Source organism: Corapipo altera, unplaced genomic scaffold (genome assembly GCF_003945725.1).
Source record: "Corapipo altera isolate COAL_440 unplaced genomic scaffold, ASM394572v1 23, whole genome shotgun sequence".
Taxonomy (NCBI): domain Eukaryota; kingdom Metazoa; phylum Chordata; class Aves; order Passeriformes; family Pipridae; genus Corapipo; species Corapipo altera.
Genome location: NW_020884878.1, coordinates 3,387,022 through 3,405,452, shown reverse-complemented (window position 1 = coordinate 3,405,452; position 18,431 = coordinate 3,387,022). Strand labels below are relative to the sequence as shown.

At 41.6% G+C, this 18,431-nt stretch overlaps 1 protein-coding gene across 8 annotated transcripts; it reads right to left on the bottom strand.

Annotated features, from left to right (window-relative positions):
* Nucleotides 1-3,386: 3,386 nt before the first annotated feature.
* LOC113944629 (SERTA domain-containing protein 2-like) lies at nucleotides 3,387-18,162 on the bottom strand. 8 transcript variants are annotated; one of them, XM_027638012.1, is made up of 4 exons: nucleotides 18,018-18,162; nucleotides 16,184-16,282; nucleotides 15,046-15,174; nucleotides 3,387-7,106 (listed from the first exon to the last, which is right to left on the bottom strand). In XM_027638012.1, the coding sequence occupies exons 3-4, from the start codon at nucleotides 15,102-15,104 to the stop codon at nucleotides 6,251-6,253; spliced, it is 915 nt and encodes a 304-aa protein (XP_027493813.1). In that variant the 5' UTR covers nucleotides 15,105-15,174; nucleotides 16,184-16,282; nucleotides 18,018-18,162; the 3' UTR covers nucleotides 3,387-6,250. The 8 variants fall into 8 exon arrangements, with proteins under 8 accessions (XP_027493813.1, XP_027493809.1, XP_027493812.1 ...); XM_027638008.1 differs by lacking the exon at nucleotides 16,184-16,282 and adding an exon at nucleotides 16,067-16,150; XM_027638011.1 differs by lacking the exon at nucleotides 18,018-18,162 and adding an exon at nucleotides 16,475-17,554.
* Nucleotides 18,163-18,431: the final 269 nt, after the last annotated feature.

Genomic DNA, 18,431 nt, shown 5'->3' with positions numbered 1-18,431 from the left:
CATAAGAGAACTGAGAGACCTCTTAACTCCTGTTTCTAGCCTGAGATTAATGAGTTCACCTCCTCTAGGGAAAAGAGCAGCAAAATTGAAATTACAAAGTAATTCAATTCTGCTTCAAGGCTGTGGAGTCCTGGCAGCCCCCCAGCCCTCATCAGAATTTGGACATTATCTGTATATTTGGTGGTACTCACAAAGAGAAAACTGGACTCTCTCAAGTGACAGGAGATCACTTTCACAAACCAAAGTGTAGCCAACCACTATCAGGCACACTGCGTAGTAAACAGCAGCCTTGCCTTCTGTGGTTATCCTGGGAAACAAGGGGTGCCGGAAACCCCTCTGGCGTGTTTTGCACAAATAGTGGCTGTTGATTTCCTTTAGTCATTTCCTTGTTCCTGCCATCCCCAGCACCCGGCAGAAAGTGCCAGCAACAGCCGTGGGCCCTCTCCTGGAATGTACGGCTGCACCCAGAGGCACCAGGGGCCTGTGCTGTGAAAATGGTGCAGGGAGGAAATAAAACTTCGTGTCTTAGTACGTTTTAAGCTATGAATTTCATCATTTCTCATCTTAGTTGTGAGCTCTCAGCTGTGAAATCCTGAGTTTTGATGAACTAGACATGTTACTGTACTCTGTGTTTGCGGAAAGCAAATACCACAGATTTCTGACATTTGCTTAGGATTTTGAAAAGGTGAAAACAAGAGCAAGGCAAGAGTTTTGGACAGCAGGGCTAGACAGGAATGCTTTTTTCCTCTGCTGAGATTAGAGGGAAATATACCCATAGAACAAAGTTTTACAAAGTTCCAATCAGTGATGTAATTACTGAAATGCTTCCTTTGTGGAAGGAATGCTGTAAACAGCTTTGCAAAAAAAAACTAAAAAACCACTTAATTGTGAAAGACTGAAAATTTTTCAATGCAAAAAGAGATAAAAAAGGAGGAGAGACATTCAGACCCCAGGATGGTTTCTAAGTATACCATTAAGTACACCACTGGTTGCATATAGAGAAGATGGAGTGAAAAACAAACAAATCTTGTAAAAGCTTAACAGTTTTTTTCAAAATGCAGACTCATCTAAAAAGATCAGTTTTCATAGTTTAAAAAATGGGACTTCCTGGAGTATTCCTACTCCAGTTAAGACAGTAGAGGGAATTTGGCTAAAAATGAGCTGCATTCAAATTAATTTTTAAACTGCAAACTTCTTTGTGGATATGAGTTTAACTTTCCAGATCCACTCTGGAAGATTTAAAGAGAAGCAGCAATGCAGCCAGCAGATGCAGCAGGCTCACTGCAGTCACATCCAGAAGTTTCTGCTTCTTCTACTGAAAAATGGGTGAGAACCTTCGAAATTGCCATCCCATGGCATAGTCTGGGTGCCAGAGCACAGCCAGTGTAGCTGTAGCTTAGTGCTCTGCTGGGGTAAGCGGGGTCCTAATGAGAGGAAAAATGTATGGAATGAAGTTGCAGCATTCTTTTCGTTTTCAATTCAGGCTAGCTGTGAATGCTGGGCAAACCCTGAAATGCCAGAAATCTTCCAGCTTCCCTGAACATCTGCTTTAATAACACACACTTCTACAGACACACTTCTGTGACTTCAGATAACTTAATTCTTCACTTCTAATATTGGTTTTTAATAACTCAAAATTACAACTCATCTTCCTCGCAGAACTAACAGATAGGCTATTTTGTGTGTTTTACTCTTGCTTGAGCTGGGAAATTAGTCTTTTTAAGTGTCCCTGCACACAGAACACAGAGCTGGACAGAGCACTCCGGGTAGCACCAACATGTCCCCAGGCAGTCGTGTTTGAAGCAGCTTTGCACTGAGCTGAGCTGCTCTGCAGTTTTAAGCTCAGATCTTTCAGCATGGCTAAAATCTATGTAAGTGTATGAAACCTTACACTAACCTTTAAAGAATCTCAGCTTGACCCAAAAGCAATACTTCAGAAACATTTTCCTAAAAGGTTGAGCTGCAGCACCCCCTCATAAGGCAGCGTTTTCTACTGCCACTGGCACAAGCTCAGCTCTGTGCTGCAGCATCTGCAGTGCCTTCCTCAGTCACAATGGCATGGTGGTCACAAAACCAGGTTTCTGTGAAGTTCCTTCTGGACCTGTTTTTCAACCTCTGGTCAGCAGGCTCCAGGACAAAAGGCAGGAAGAATTCCTGGTCTGTAAGCAGCAGCCAGTGCAGTCCCATTAATCAAATGATGAGATCGTTCATAACCAGGTTGGATGGGGCTGCTGAGCCATGGGCAGGGACACTTTCCACTTGACCAGGTTGCTGGAGAGTGCTCTGTTATGCCTCAATGCATATATGAACATTTTTACCCTTTATAATGGATGGTCCTCCTTCATGTAACTCTTACAGTGGCACATTAATAGGTTCCTCTCAATTTAAACCCTTAAAAATGAGGGAAAACTGGGATTCTGCCTCAGTTTAAACCTTGACATTCACTGCAGAAGAGTCAGGATCTCATTGTAGAGTCCCACAACAGGAAGGGGATGGAAACCTTTAAACCTGGAGCTGCTGGTTTAATTTGTACACACAGCCCTTCACTAGCCCAGAGTGGCAGGGTTTTTGTCCCAGCCTGACAAGCACACAAGGCTTAAGTGTCAACAGTATGTGCATCAAGGACACTGGTATCTGACACTTGCTTTCAAGCTTGGCAACCCCTGAGGGGACACTAAGAACTGCAGGGGCTGGGAAGACTACACAGGGCAGTGGAGACAAAGCCCAGGGGACAGCTAAGTGCTAAAAAACATGTCATCTGCTCCCAACAGAATCCCCCCTCCCGCTCCATTGATCATAAAAACACTCTCTGGGTCATCCCTTGTTTGGTGGGGATGCACAAAGAGGACATGATGGTGAAGGAGTTAGTCAAAACTCCGAGCTAATAACAGCCAGAGCAGACAAAGCAGGACTTAAATATTAATAGCTAAAGTACACAAAGCCTGCTGTAACAATTTTATTAGAACATGACAAATTCCAAACTACAGACTTGGGCAAACCAGGCTGGGAGGGTGTGATGCTGTGCAAGACAAGGGCCACTTAGCACTGAAACACCAAAAACCACCAAATCAGTAAAAAGCATGAAGACCCCAGACCCCAATATTATCATTGGTTTGAATCATTATTATCATATAGGTATAACTGCCCAGGAATTTCAGTGTTCAGGCTCCATCTTTGGAGGCACTCAGCTTGAGCTGTGATGCTTCCCTAAGGGAATCCTTATCCTTCAGGTTATGTAGAAACCTCAAGTGGAACCCTGTTATGGTGCCTGTGATTTCCATAGAGGTTTAGAATTTCTGGGGAGAAAGGGCAGGGAGAGGCAAAAAAGACAGAAAACCCTAGGGAAAATGTTACATTGTTTGAGTAGGAAACCAAAGAAAGGGTAGCAAGGTGAAACATTTGTTTTGTTTTTAAAACAAAAGTACCAAAGTCTTCAAAATATAAACGGTTAAACTGCAAAACTGTGGCTTTTATTTCCAAACATACAATAAATAGGTCCACCACAACTAGCTTCTAACTTCATTTTACATGGAAGGATTTTAAAATTAGTTTGTGCATATTTAAAAATTAAACTTCCCTTTGCACATAATTCCATACATAACCGAACTGCATTACACACCAGCTCATGGTCTTGGCACTGTGACACAAGCAACCAATTAGAAACAGAGCTTTGTAGCAAGGACTTGAACAAAAATTGCATTTTGAATTGTTGAGAAAACATCTACCAACAATTTAATCTTTCTCTGCAGTATACAAAAATCTTTAGTACGTAAATGTTGAAAAGTGAGTTTTCTTCTGTTCTGTTTCAGTAGGTGCTGCAAGGTAAGTGGATTTATTAAGTGTTCACTATTTGCTACATGATACGATTTTCATACCAAAATATCTTTACTGCATAGTAACACTCCATATTTTTAAATGCAAAAAGAAATTAGATGCAGTCTTTTTATTTTATCCCTCATCACTGAATTTAAAGACTTTTTTAACCACAACTCTGTTTCATCACAGTGCAGAAGGCCCTTAATATTTCAAGGATTTATTCAGTCATATTTTTAATACAAAAGTAAGAGGCTGAGGAAAAGCCAGAGTAGTCTATACACAATGCACAATCTGTGTACATTCTGAAGCTGTACCTCTTCAAGAACTATTTATACACTCTTCAAACAAATCCCTTTATCCAGCAATTCAAAATACTTTAGATCAGAAGTTTTATATTAGAATCAATACAATATATGCATATAAATACATTTATACCCTTCGGTTGCTAAACAACCCAGATGGCTGCAAAGGATGTGACCTGAAATGGTTCTCCACTGGCTTGGGATACCAAATTATATCGGCAGCTAACTGTTAACCAAGAGAGTCACAGTAAAAAATGGAGATCTTTGCAAAAGGTAGGTGTGCCACAGCATCAGTTAAGACTAGAAATACCAGGTGACACCCTGGCCCCTTCAGCAGGGCCAGGATTTCAACTTCTGTGAGATGCAACATAGAGGCAACATTTTTTTCCTCTGCCGATGCTCAGTTCGTGAAAAGTCTCAGCAGAACAACAAAAACCCCAAAAATACAAACAAACCAAAGCAAAGCTTTTACAACTGCAAATTTTCAAGACAGGTGCTGCAGCTTTCAAGAACAAAGTAAAAGTTTTATCATTAAAAAAAACCAAAGAGGAAAAAAAAAAACAAAAACCCAAACCAAAAAGTAATGTGCAAGTGTGTAATTCAGAAGACGGTAGCAGGGATGGACATAGACCTCAGTTCAGGCTGAGACACAGTATCCAAAGTGTCTTATGGAAAAACAGTTCTCACTGCAAATCTCGTCTTCAGCTAATGAGTGTGTTTATATATCCTTATTCACACACCTGCCACACGTGCCCCTCCTTCCCCAGCACGGTCTGGGGCAGCAGCACGATGGTTCCAAGGCCCAGGTGGCCCCGGCGCCGCATCCCTGTGGTCAGACCCGGAGCTCTCCCGGACGCAGCTGCACGGCAGGACTGAGTCACCGGCACTGACTCACCCACGGGTGTTCCAGGAGCACTCAGAGCAGTGAGCACTCGTGTCGCAACAAGTGTTCTCAGCTTTGTTTCTTAAAGGACACAGAAATGGTTGACTCTCTGAGTATCCTCCAAAGGTGCTAGAGGTTTTTAAGTTTGAAGCGTTCCTTCCCGCAATGCCAGGTATACAAATGTGTATCTTTTTAAATAATATTGCACATAAAAATCATCTTAAAACATTGTAGTGAAAGCAGGGTTGGAGGACAGTGTTTTCCAAAACAGAATAAAAAGCTACCTGTACATAGTAAGTTTTAATTTAAAGAACGCCAAGATTATTCAAAATCTAAGCACATAATACTGACAGAAAAATGTTAAATTGCACAATCTACATATAAATTACATTTGTAAATACTTAAAAGTTTTTAAACATTGAATACCCTTGATTTCACAAATCAGCTAGGTCACTGTCAAAGGATCAGCTTAATGAGTTAGAAGTACTTTCCCCCAGAAAAAAAAAAAAAAGAAACAAAAAGATCTGCAGTCTTAGATGAAGCACTGGAAAGAGTTAAAGCATTTCAGCTCAGAGGTAGTGCTAAACACATCCAACTAGAAGTCCATTATATTTGAACTATGATGAAATAACGTAGTAAAATGTAGAAAGACTATAAAATTTACAAAAATAAATAGTTCTGAATGCTTTAGAAAATGCAAGAGACTTTGTTGGTAAGTATCTTGATCTGCTTTTCTGACCAAAAGAAAGCAAAGCGTGTCTCATTTTTAAAATATACCCATCTCTAGTAATGTGTCTGCAATCCACACGATCTAACTCTGCAACTTGACAGATGCCAACTTGGCATAGACTCTGATATTAAAAATAAAGTGGAGGCTTTGTAAAAGATCATCTCATATGAAATTTGCTTTGCATGTAAATTCTTCTGTCAAATTAAAAATTGCACATAAAAAAGTTTATTGAAAGAGGCATGAGGGGTGATGAGGGTATGTGCCTATTGTTCCACATACACCCTGGAAGGAAAATGATGATTGCACAGTTCTGATAAATAAATATTTGTTGTTTTTTTTTTTTTAAAAAATCTGCCACTTTTTTGGTTTTTAAGTTTTGGAATTATTTAGAAAATCCTACTACAGACAAATTGTTATGTAGTTTTTGTCTTAAAGAATTCTTTACAACTTTTCCAGTGGCTTTTATCCTGAAACCAAATGAAAGTGGCAGTTAAAAAGTATCTTTGGGTAAAACAAGTATCAGGATCCAACCAGAATTTCCATGATGTGGTCCAGCTCACTGAGATCTGTTCTACATATCTGAATGTTGCTTGCTGAAGAAGAATTACAAGATGGAAAGGTTTTCAATGGTTCTTCTGTAGCAAGAGATGGTGATCTGGGCGGCATTAGTGGAGGGCAACAGAAGTCTGAATCATACATTGAAGTGTCAATATCTTCGAAAATGTCATCTATTGCCAAATCCTTCAAGTAACTAGTTGAATTTGAAATCTCAAAGGAACCAAATACACATTCAGCTCCCTTCAAATCCTGCCTATCATCTTCTAGTTTCAGACCAGTATTCTCTGGAAACTTTGGTTGGTCATCTCCAGAAGGAACCAGACAAGTAGGAGGGCTTATATCTTCTACAAAGTCTAAATCCTTCAGAATGGATGAAATGGCAGACGACATGTCATCATCTGAAACTATCAGCAGGCTGTTTTCAATCGGGTCTTCTACAGACCGCAAGTCGCAACAGTTGGACTCTTGCTGACTAATACCTGAAGGCAACTGAAGAGAAATCCCAGATGACTCCATCCCTGGGTAGCTGTGAGAACTAGGAGTAATGCCAGGGCAGATGTTAACTGGCTGCTGGTTACTCTCTTGTCTCATTTCCTCTTGAATTTGCCGCACGGTGTTGGCGATGAGGACAGAGCGGTGCAAGTTCGGTTCCACCAGCATTTTGTACGTCTGTAACTTGGTGAGGCACATGTTGAGCACCAACTGCCTCTTAAGTGGATATGGCAGACTTCGACTGGAATCAAAGGCACTCGAGAGACCAGCCATGTTCTCCTCATAGTCACTCAGCTTGCGCTTCAGACCTCTCCCCAACATGAACCTGGAAGAGAGAAACTGTGAATTAACCTTGGGCAAGATTATCACCTCTACAGACAATTCTGAAACCCCTGTATTGGTTAACTTAAGACTCTGATGTTATACATCAAGAGACAGAACGAAATCCTACTCAATACTACTTCCATTGAAAAGATGCACTTTCCAGCTATATTGTTTCACAGCAACTTTTTCTTTTTAAACAGAAAATATGGAAGTAGAGTAATTCTTTTTTTAAAAAGCTATATACCTCTAAGTTTTGTGTTTAAGGTTTACTTTTAACTCCACTATGAGAATATGAATGTAATTATTTAAAATCTTTAATAGGTGAGCTTTTTGGTCTCCTATCCATTTAAATTATATAGTGTACAAAAATTCATAAATGAGAAATATCTGAATGTCTATGTGAAATAAAATAGATGCTTACACTATGCATCATAACAACTATATGGAATATTTCACCATTTTCATGTTAACATTTGTTCCTAGGTATAGTAGTTAATATTTCAAAGCTGGTTTTCAACACCCATTTTTATATCATGAAGGTATTTGCGATATCTTGCTCAGCGTCTCTGAGAACTCTCCATAGAACTAATTTTTCTTCTTTTTCTTTGGTGACTTAAAGTTGTTTGACTGTAGTTGAACCACCCAGCAAGACCAATAGCAGGGCCTCCCATGGGATCCTTATATCCATTCCATAGCTGAGTAGTTTGGCAAAATGTTGTGAGGACTCTGGATGGGCCACTGAGCTCACAGAGCGACAATCAGTGCTCACGGCTGCTGGTTCACAAGCTGCTACTGACTTCACACTAAGGACATTAGGGAGGAGGCTATCAAATGGCATTTTAAAACTAAGCAATTTTGGCAAACCAAATAAAAGAAATAGAATTTAGTTGCTTTCAGTCTGTTTTGTGTGCTCTTGATTGAAATACGGTGGGTCTAGAACATTGTGGTACAAAAAACTGTACACTCACCCCCCCCTAAAACAGAGGCAATCCAAACAAATATCTGCTCGTGTACTTTGCAATTACCATCCCAAATCTAAAGTGTTTCATTAGGGACAACAAGCACTGTGCAATGACTTGTACAGAACACAGAAAAAGACGTATACTGTGCACAGGAAACACTGGTAAAACCTTGGTTACACACAATGCTGCCAAACAATTAAAAAAAATTAAGCAATCATAAATTAGACACCCAGTGGCAGATTAAGGGCAGATCCTTCATACACAATGATCCAGACCCCGCATGCTGCCGAGGGCCTCCCAACTTCCTTTTCATGTGAGCACTGGCTACTGCCAGCAACAGCTCAGCTGATGGCCGCAGCTGCCAGCTGCTAGCCTGTTGCTAGACTTTTGGGGACAAGGAGAAGGCAGCAGGATAAAGCCTCCTTTACTTTCAGGATTTCTCCAGATTTGCAGGAAGCACTGCAGGGCTCCGTGGCTGCATCCATCTGCCTCGACAAGGCTGCTGGAGAACTCAGCTCCTCTGGAGGAACAGAAAAGCAAGCAAGCAGTGCCTCCTCCTCAGTAAGACACAAGAGAAACCAGACAGCTGCCACAGGAGTTTAGGTTTGAGACTTCTAAATTGTACACTTCTTTTTTTTTTTTTAAGGGACGTACCTGGATGAAATTCAGCTTTTCCTGAGAATGCATTTCTATTTAACAGGGAGTAGTTTGGCCTATTTTAAGTTCACTAACACCGACACTCTTGAAACAAAACCAACAACAACAAAACCTCACCTTTAATTACTCATAATTTTACCAGTGCTGTGCTTTTAAAATTTGGAAGTCTGGTTTTTTTTCTGAAGTTTTCTGCTAAACTGCCACAGCACCAGCTGAATATCTTTAAAAACCAGAAGGTGTCTGGATGTGGTGTGCCTGTTCACCCAGGTCATCTTCCCACACTGATCACGTATCGCTCCCTCATTCCAGCACCCCATTTAGAGCAGACAGAACCAGTCAGTACTAAGCACTCCATGACAAACAAAATCAGAAGAAATCTGGATATAAAGTTCAGGCACGAAATATAACAACAAAGTATTCTGGGGAAGCAGTGTGTGTGTCAGGCATCCTCAAACTACTGACAACACTGTCAGTAACTGATAATTTTTGACACAATCTATGGAAAATCACAATTATGCAGGACAAGTAAACTGTTGCTAAATATGCCAACCTTCATCATGAAAGAATCAGTGCCTGCAAATCATAGAAAACTCACAATAAAATTGTTAACTCTTCATTTTAAGTAGCATTTAAATGTTGTGCACTACCTAAAGCACTACCTCATAACATTACTATAAGATGGCTATTTATTCACTAAGTACCATTGTTCACATACACTGCATACTAGGGTTTTTTATTTTTTTTTTCCTCTCCATTAATTAAAGCAAACCAAAATTCACACTCATAAGGGAATGAAATTACAACCATATAGGAAACAGTAATTCTGACATTTCATACATTCAGAATGCTTGGATTTGATAATTTACTGCTTTTAATATTTTTAAAAATATATATTTATGATTTGTTAGACACACTGGACATATTATTCTTATCTATTTGAATTATATAAATAATGTTAATTTCTTACATCTCAAAAACGTGCTAGTATTTAAATTCTGCCACCAAGCTTAAAGAGTAAGCAAACTAGCATATGCAATGATGTATAATTTCACGAAAACAACTTAAAATGACATGTTTGACTTTTCAATTCAAACAGTAGCCTAGTTAGACGAAATACTTCATGCTCATATAGGCAGACACCTCTCTTTTCATTGCTCAAATTTCCTTCATAAAATTTGTCCCAGAGCATTCTAGAAATATGTAACAATGCTTGAGCTTGACAGCACTCGACTAGAAAAATGAAGTGCAAGAAACATAATTTGCTCCAACTTCAAAAAAAGTACTTAACATACTCCCCACTCTCTAGATGTCAAAGATGTTTTTTTAAAATACACAAACATGACACTACCTTAAGTATAAAATTTCTGTCTGTTTAACATGATTTTTTCCAAATTGCAAGGATCCCTAACTCTCCCTCCAGGAGCTAAATGACTTCAGAGGCTGCACAAAAATTTGGAAAAGGCTAATAAAAACCAGAGTACCATTGGTACAGTGGATTTAAAAATGACTAGTGCCATCGTTGCTACAGGAGACATTAAATTTCAGTTCTTGTCAAACACACTCAGCTGCTGACCTACAAAAGACACAAAGCCCCTTTGTTACCAGCTAATCTACATTTTATCAGGCCTTTTGCTTTACTTTCTAACACAAGGATTTCTGACAGGGTCAGATCCTTAACAAACTACTCCGTATTTCTTAAGCAGCTTGTCCTTTTCTAGCACCATGTAGACATCCCATCCCAAACCCAAAATTCACGCTCTCAAATGCTCTCTTTGACAGCATTACTTTGCAACAGAAGATGCTGATCACACTATTTAGTTATGTGATGCTCACCCCACTTCAATTTTGGGCAGTAAGGAGAGCAAACACACACAACCCTACGCTGCCATGCCCAGAGCACGAGCGGCTGCTGCACAGTGTCAGCCCTTCCATCAGCTGACACAACAGCACAGCAAGTTCACAGGAGCACAATCTGGGCACACCAAAGTACAAAGAGTCTCTAGAAACTGCACTCTTCTTTACTCCAGCCCAATTCCTGGAACCTACTCTGATCTCAAAAGAAAAAATGGATCAAGTAACAGGATTCTGAAACGTGCCAATCTGATAACTCTGTAATTTGTAAGTAAATACACTGAACAAAAATTAAAAGTTTATGCCAACTTCAAATGTGAGGTCTGTACATTGCTGTTCAATTATAAAAGCAGCAAGCTGCAAGTCACCCTTTTCTTGAAGCCTGAAAAAGTTCCGCAACCAAATTTTCTTTTGAGTTCAGATGATCTATTTCAGAATCTTTTGTCGTGAAAAAACCCCAGAACAATGAGGAACAACACATCTCAATAACTTTTTTTCTGGAATTTTCTCATCTTCTCTGATTATAGTAATGCAAACTGAGCCACAGGCCATTTATGGCAGAATGCTTTTTTAATTAAAATTATCTTGCAGACACAGAGAAAAGGAAGCAGAGTGAACTCAATATTTAGGAGTACCAAACTCTCTATTCACATCACTGAACTACAATGGAGTCTGTAGGTAGAAATTCTGCCCCTGACAGCATATTCCTCAGTTTCTTCCAGTCCTCCATGGAGGACATTTCATAGAAACTCCTCCCTGCTAAGATGGGAAGAAGCATCCACTGTAATCCTACACCGCACCACCAGGGTTTGAAAAAACTTGGGAGGGAAGAGGCACGTCCCTGGTTGGCAAATCCACACAGAATACCAAACAAACAGGCCTGGCCAGGGTGCAGCTTCTCAGAAGAAACATTCCAGGCTACCAAGAAAAATTCACATTGCGACGTGCCGTGGACAATACAGGGCTCGTGCCACCATTTCAGCTCCATCTGTCACAGGGTCTGATAGCACAGCACAGCTGCCACTGGCACATGGTTGGGAAGTACAGCTGGAAACAGTCTCAAGGAATAATGAAACGTGAAAACCTTCAATTACTTCTATCTGAACAAATTACTACTTAAAAACTTTTTTGGAAGATGAGGAAGAACTGAAAAGCAAGTTAAACAATGTTTAGAACCCAGAACCTCACACAGCTTAAATTTTCAGCAGAGAAAAGCTTCAAAAATAATGAGTACATCAAACATGACTGCCATGGTTAGTATTGTGTGAACATGAACTTTTCATGCACAAAACAAGCACTGTAGTCAACTACACAGGAGTTATTACTGTGCCTTTAAATAATATGTTCAAATAGCAAGATCTTCAATAAAGTACCTGGCCTTCACCATACAGATAAAAATAATTTAATTGATAGTGGTCCCTTTTGGCTTTTCTTTTTAGAACATTACTAAATTCAGACTTGCTTGACCCTTTCCATGCAGCCACACTGTTTCATTTTTCTGCCCAAGACTGTCTCAAAGTGAAATATTATTTTTTCTTGTGGGACAGAAATACCAGCTCTGCAGAGATGTAAGCACATTGTGAGTGAAAGTTGCCTGTCCAGTTCTAGTAATGCAACTTATGTATTAAAATCAAAATTAGAGACTCCTTGCTGTTGTAATTTGGTCAATTCCCTTTCAAAGTCTCCTTTGTCTCATAACTGTAGAAGCCATGTAACAGTAAACACAGGCAGAAGCGTCTCTGGATTGTAGACTTGTGTTAGTGGCTGACCCAGGCTGGCTGATAACCTGACGTCCTGCTCTCCCCTCTCTTCCACGGACACATCTCACAAGCACACATCTATCTGCAGGAAGTGCAAAGGAAGACAAACATCCCAACAGTTACGGTTACTTCCCAGAATTATTTGATGTATGCTGCATACTGTTTTTAATGATAACCCTTCCCCTACCTGACACACATCTTAGCTTAGGCAACACAACTTCATGAATAATTTTAATTAAGTGGCGGACTGGCTATTGACTCGTATACCATATTTATCCACGAATATCCAGCTGCACAAGAAAATGGGAAGGCTGAAGGTACAGTGAACAGACAGAGCACAAATCCCTTCCTCCCATCCGGACTTAGCACTGATCACTTGAACATGACTTATGTAACACAGTAAGCTGTCAGACCACACAGAACAGTGCATCTGATCTGGTGTCCTCAGCAAGTGCTGGAGGTCCCCACAACATCACATCTTGGCTGCTAGCAAAAATTCAGAGGAAGTGAGGGAAGGAGGATTTAAACACCTTAGAAAACACCCAAACTAAAAAGTAATTTGGACCTGGAGACAACTTTCAAATATATAAAAATGTATTCAAGTCCACTGCCTCCCCACCCCCCTCAGCCCTGCCCCAGTTTAGCCAGGATGAGTAACTGCTGGAGAAGGCACAAGTGACTAAAAGTGTGTATACAGGGAGGAGTGCAGTCCTACCAGCTTACTCCCATACCAAAACTCCTATGCAACAACTTCTTCACAGGAGTTAGAAATTACCAGAAAATAACTGCTCAAAGAGAGGAGAATTAATGTCAACTTCTTGATCAACAAATCCTGACCTATAATACACCCATGTCTGTTACCAGTAAAGCAACTGAAACACAGAACCAAGATATGCTACTGTTCAGACTTAAGAAATCCCAACAAAACCAATATACAAACCCAAAACCAAACAAACAGATGCCAACCCCGAAAACAAAACAGAAAAACCCCCACACCTAAGGATTTTCCCCACATTTTGAAAATAACAGTAGGCTGAATAACATTCATTAAGTATAGGAAAGGAATGAGAAGAAGATCAAGTTTAGCACAGAATTAATCTGTAATTCATAACGTTCCCAGTGTCACTCACTATTTGTGGAAGTAGAGAATAAACCTGTATCATACACAAATATTTTAGGAGCTGAAATGAGGTTTACGAAGCACTTTGGAGTAAGTTTTACCTTGATTTCAAAGTTAGTTTGAAATCCTCAATCTGTTTGAAACCACACAATCTGTTTGTTATGTCTAATGGGATCTGGAAAATTCCTGCACTTAAGGACATCTTCCCAAGTTCCTTACTCCCATTTTGTTACATAAAGCACTGGTAAGAGCTTTGCTTTAGAAACTGTGGCAACTAAGTTTCAGAGCATAGAAGTTTCCTCTGGAGAAGGAACTCCTCTGTTGGGATGTGTACCTTCCACACTTAAAAAGAGTGGATCCAGGCTGTTTGCAACAGATGAACCATATTCTCAGCAGCTGATATCTAACACTGGAGGCTGAGAGAGAGCTGCTGAGGGAGTACCAGTGTTGGGTAGAGAAACTTCCATCCTCAAAAGAAAAACTAAATCACTGTTACTCTTCCCTGTCACTTGTGCATCTCGTTTCACATCTACAAAGAAAGGTCGCAGGTGTACATCTGTGTGTTTAGCAGACTTTTTTTCCCAGGGATTCTGGGTGGATTTTTTTTTAGAGGAAGAAGAGCCTGAAATCATTTAAACTAAGGAGCAATAGTCGTTGGCAAAAGCTAATACGTGATCAAGACTTACCAAACCTAGAATCTCCCACAGCAAAACTAAACTGTAATTAAGTGAGAACATAAAGGAATCACAGAGGAAGCAACGAGAACTGAATCACCACCATTCCACCAAAGCATCCCACTGGAGAGGCAAAGGATCATTAGAACTGCAAGTGTGATGACGTACCTCTTCAACTGTTCTAGTCAACTGAACAGTTCTCAATCTCTTTTGTTTACAGTATTTCTTTACTTCAAATACAGAGATACTGGATGCATTCACCTATGTAATACTGACATATATTTTAGGGTTACAGTGATCTAAAAGATCCACTAATAAAGGAAGTCAAACCTTATTAACTATAAAAATTGGCATGCCCATACTGTACCAGAAAAAGTGGACAATTAACAGTAAAAGCAACCAAGAAAAAAAGGCTCTTTTCCTGATAGAGGACCATGCCTTTACTCTAGCTGTCTGTATGGGGTATTTAGTTACATAATTTTCAGACATCACTTTGAACTTTCTCTCATAACACACAACTTTACATCAGTATCCTTTACATCAGTATCCTTTACATCAGTGCTGCCCTCTCATAAGACATGATCCTAACACAATTTTAGCAGCTGAACAGTGGATCTCACTGGCAGACTGAGGCCTTAGTTAACAAATTTCCAAGAAAAATGTGATCTTATGGCAATATGCTTTGCTGAATTATAATAAGTCCTCATTATAATGGAAAAAGAAAAAAGCAGTAATGCAAATTCAGAACACTCAAACCAGAGAGCTTATATGATTCACTAAGTCTAAGCACTTCATATTCTATACTCTGTTTTTAAAAGATATTTTTCAGTTTACCACTTTAACCCACAAACAACATCTGCAGCCAATTATCAGAACGTTCTCTATGCACATAAGATACAATTTCATAAAAACATACAAGTAGTTACCCTCAGAAAACGGAAAGGAGTCCAGGCAGGAAGATTCTGGATTTTGCATAAAGCGTGGTCATCCAAGAGTCTTGAACTACCCAAGAGGCCAAGCCATCCACCGAGGTAGGATGATGTGACTTAAGAGGAAAAAGAAAACAAAACCAGAGTGTTTCATTACCGTGTGGTGGTTTTATTTTTTTTAAACAAGAAGCATTGAGCACACAATTAAACACAAATTTTTAAACAATTTGTGCTAAATCCTATTAAAACAGATAAAAACGTGAGCAAGAAAAACTGAAGTTCATGAATACACTGAAATAAGAGGAACCTAACAGTTTCACCTATGAACACATGAAATGTGGAAATTATCTTTCATAAATGAGTACTACAGAATGCTGATCCTCTAAGTGTTAGGCTTTAGGATAAAATCTTGCACTGATACTTCTTCAGGTTACTGAATGTCAATTTACATTTGCAATCATCTCCAGACTCAGACAATCAGGAGATAATACCATGCACTGTGAAGAACTACATTTCAGAATTATCCCCTAACACTTACAGGCTGCAAAAGCAGTTAGATTTTTATTAAATTCCCTAACTTTCCTCATTTTCAGCATAAACAAAACCAGTATGAGAAGATAACTGGCAAGGTATCCTATGATTGCATCTAATATTCAGTGTGGCATCATTTCCATCAAAACCCTGATAAAGCAACATCTGCAGTTTGGCTAGAGCCCACATGGATTAAATCATAGATTAGCTCAAGGCATTGGAAATTCTGGGAAATGTGAAAGGGCTGAAGTGACAGCAAACTATGGACTAGGCTAGGAGATGTGGAGGGAATCGCATGATCCATGCTCTTGGGGTCTCACCTCCATCTAAAGAGTTAAACAGTTACTAATTTCAAGAATTAAAGCCCTTACATAGGCTAACAGCCTACAGCCAGGATTGGACCTACCATGCCTGTTTGTGCACAGCACACACACAGACACCTGACCCCATCTACAGCAAACCACTTCACAAACGTACCACAAGAGCAAGGATCAGTACTATCCAGGTCAACACAGTCCTTCCCGATCAAAAAATCAAGAGTTCATACATTATTTCACAAATCTGAAAATAATACATAGTGAAAGGCAGTCTTACATTGAGACAGATGGGCAAGTAAACGCCTACAGTTCATCTTACATAGCAACTCATAGCCTGATGCTACCAAAGGGCTCCTCTGCTTACAGAACCTCGGAACTGTAAAGATGCAGTAAAACAGCAGTAAAATGCCTGTGACCTAAGAAAGCCAAATCTAACCCACAGCAACAAACACATTAACATCGCCCTCCTCCTCCTCCTCGAAGCTGACTTCTTTCCCATTATAAAGAAATCCATGCTATTTGTAAATTAAAAAAGCCCCAAACAAAGAGACAAATGAAGATTCATAACCTATTTGCTCTGAAACAGCAGGACATCAGAAGGTCACTATTGAGGTTCATTAAAGTGCACTTGTTAGGTCACATGGAGAGGTGCGCAGTCACTGCATTTTCTATACACTGAATATAAAAGAACATGTTTTAGAATGTGAAGTCGTTTAGCATTAAAGAATCCTAAAAAAGCTAATAAGCAAATTAAAATGTTGAAAAGTTTTAGACTTTAGCACCTTAGTTAAAAAAAAAAAAAAAAGCCCTAAGCAGTACTGTTTGTTGGATTTTAGAAATCCAATCTTTTGCTAGAAGGAGTTGAAGTCAAGAAGTTATCAAATTTAATTCCTTTATTATATACTTAAAGGACTCCTGCAACAGTAACTGTTGAGGTTATGACTTCTTCCCTGTATGATTTCAGACTGGGATGAGTGTCAGGAAGAAGTACAGAGGTAAGGTTATTAGGTTTAGTTTTTCCAATCTGTTAGGCAAAAAAAGAACAACTATAGAAGACGCACAGTAGCTGTAAATCACTATGAATTATATCTCTAGTAGATGAATTTTTTCCCTGTCTTCCCTTCCCAGTACCTGTTTAGGGGTCACTTTAGAATTTTGAGATTATACCGTTCATTTCAATGTTAATGGTATTTTCCACACTGCAGTTAGATGCCTGAACTACAGAATTTTAGCCACATCAAAAATAAAGCAGAAAACTACCTATGTTTTTGGAAACGAGCTGTTCCAACATAGTTTGAAAAATTCCAGGCCTAACTAGCGCAGAAATTATTAACTGCATCTATTAGCGAGATTAATCTACAAAACGCATAAAGGAGATCGAGCTTATTCCTCCCCCCCCCAGTCCTATCCACCTGCTCGCAGCCCGGACTGACACACGTTTTACTGAGCCAAACAAAAACCTGCTATTAAAAAACGTAACTGCAGCAGACACACAAGTCGCAACTACCGAGGGGCAGCGATCGGGGGGTGCCGGGATGGACACGCTGGGGATCCAGGGGAAAGCCCTTTCCTGCCGCCCTCCCGCGGGCTCCTGCCACCATTTGGCCTTTGTGGAAGGAGCGTCGGTGCTTCCTGCGGCCGCCCGTCCTCCCCCCCTCCCCGCCCCTCCCGCGGCCGTGGGCAGCGGTAACCAGAGACAACCTTGGGCTTCCCGAGCTGCGAAAAGTTACACTCCTCCCCCTTCCTCCTGCCGGCCCGCACAGACCCCGGCCGGGCTAATTATAACTGCGCGAACAACTTCCACCGCCGGCCGCGCTCGGGGCGCTCCCCCCGCGCCCGGCGCGGCTCCCCCGGGGCCGCAGTGCCCGCACCGCGGTCCCGCCGTGCCCTCCTCGCCCAGCCCGGCTCCCCGACACCCCTCCACCTGTGCCCGCTGTCCCCTTCTCCCTCCGCGCTGTCCCCCCTCGTCCTGACCCCCCTCCCCGCCAGGGCCCCCCCCCCGCCCCGTCGGGGTTCCCGCCTCGGCCGCCCGCTCGTCCCCCCGCTGCCCTCCCCCTGCCCTCTGCCCGCAGCCCCGCGCCCTCCCGCCCCGGCCGTGCCTGGCGCCCCACCTGGGAGCGGAGGAACCCCCCGTTCGTTCGCAGCCGGCCGGGCTCCCTCCCTTCGGCGGGGCTGGGACTCGGCGCGGGAGGAGGCGGAGGCAGCGCCACCCCCGCCGGGCCCCGGCAGCCTCCGCTCCGCCCTTCCCTCCGCCCGCGGCGCTGGGGGGGTGGGGAGGGCGGCTGCGTGCGCCGCGCCCGCCAGCTGGCCGCCCTCCCATTGGCCGGCGGCCCATTCAACCTGCCCGGCAACCATTTTCTGACTGGACGGCGAGCAGCGGGAGGCGGGACTACAGCTGGACCCGTGGCACCGCCCAATGAGAACACGAGGAGAGCCGCGGAGGGCGGGGCCGAGCGCCCGGTTCGGCCAATGGGGAGCCGGGCGCCGCCGAGTCCCGCGGCCCCGGCGCGGCGCTCCGGGGACGG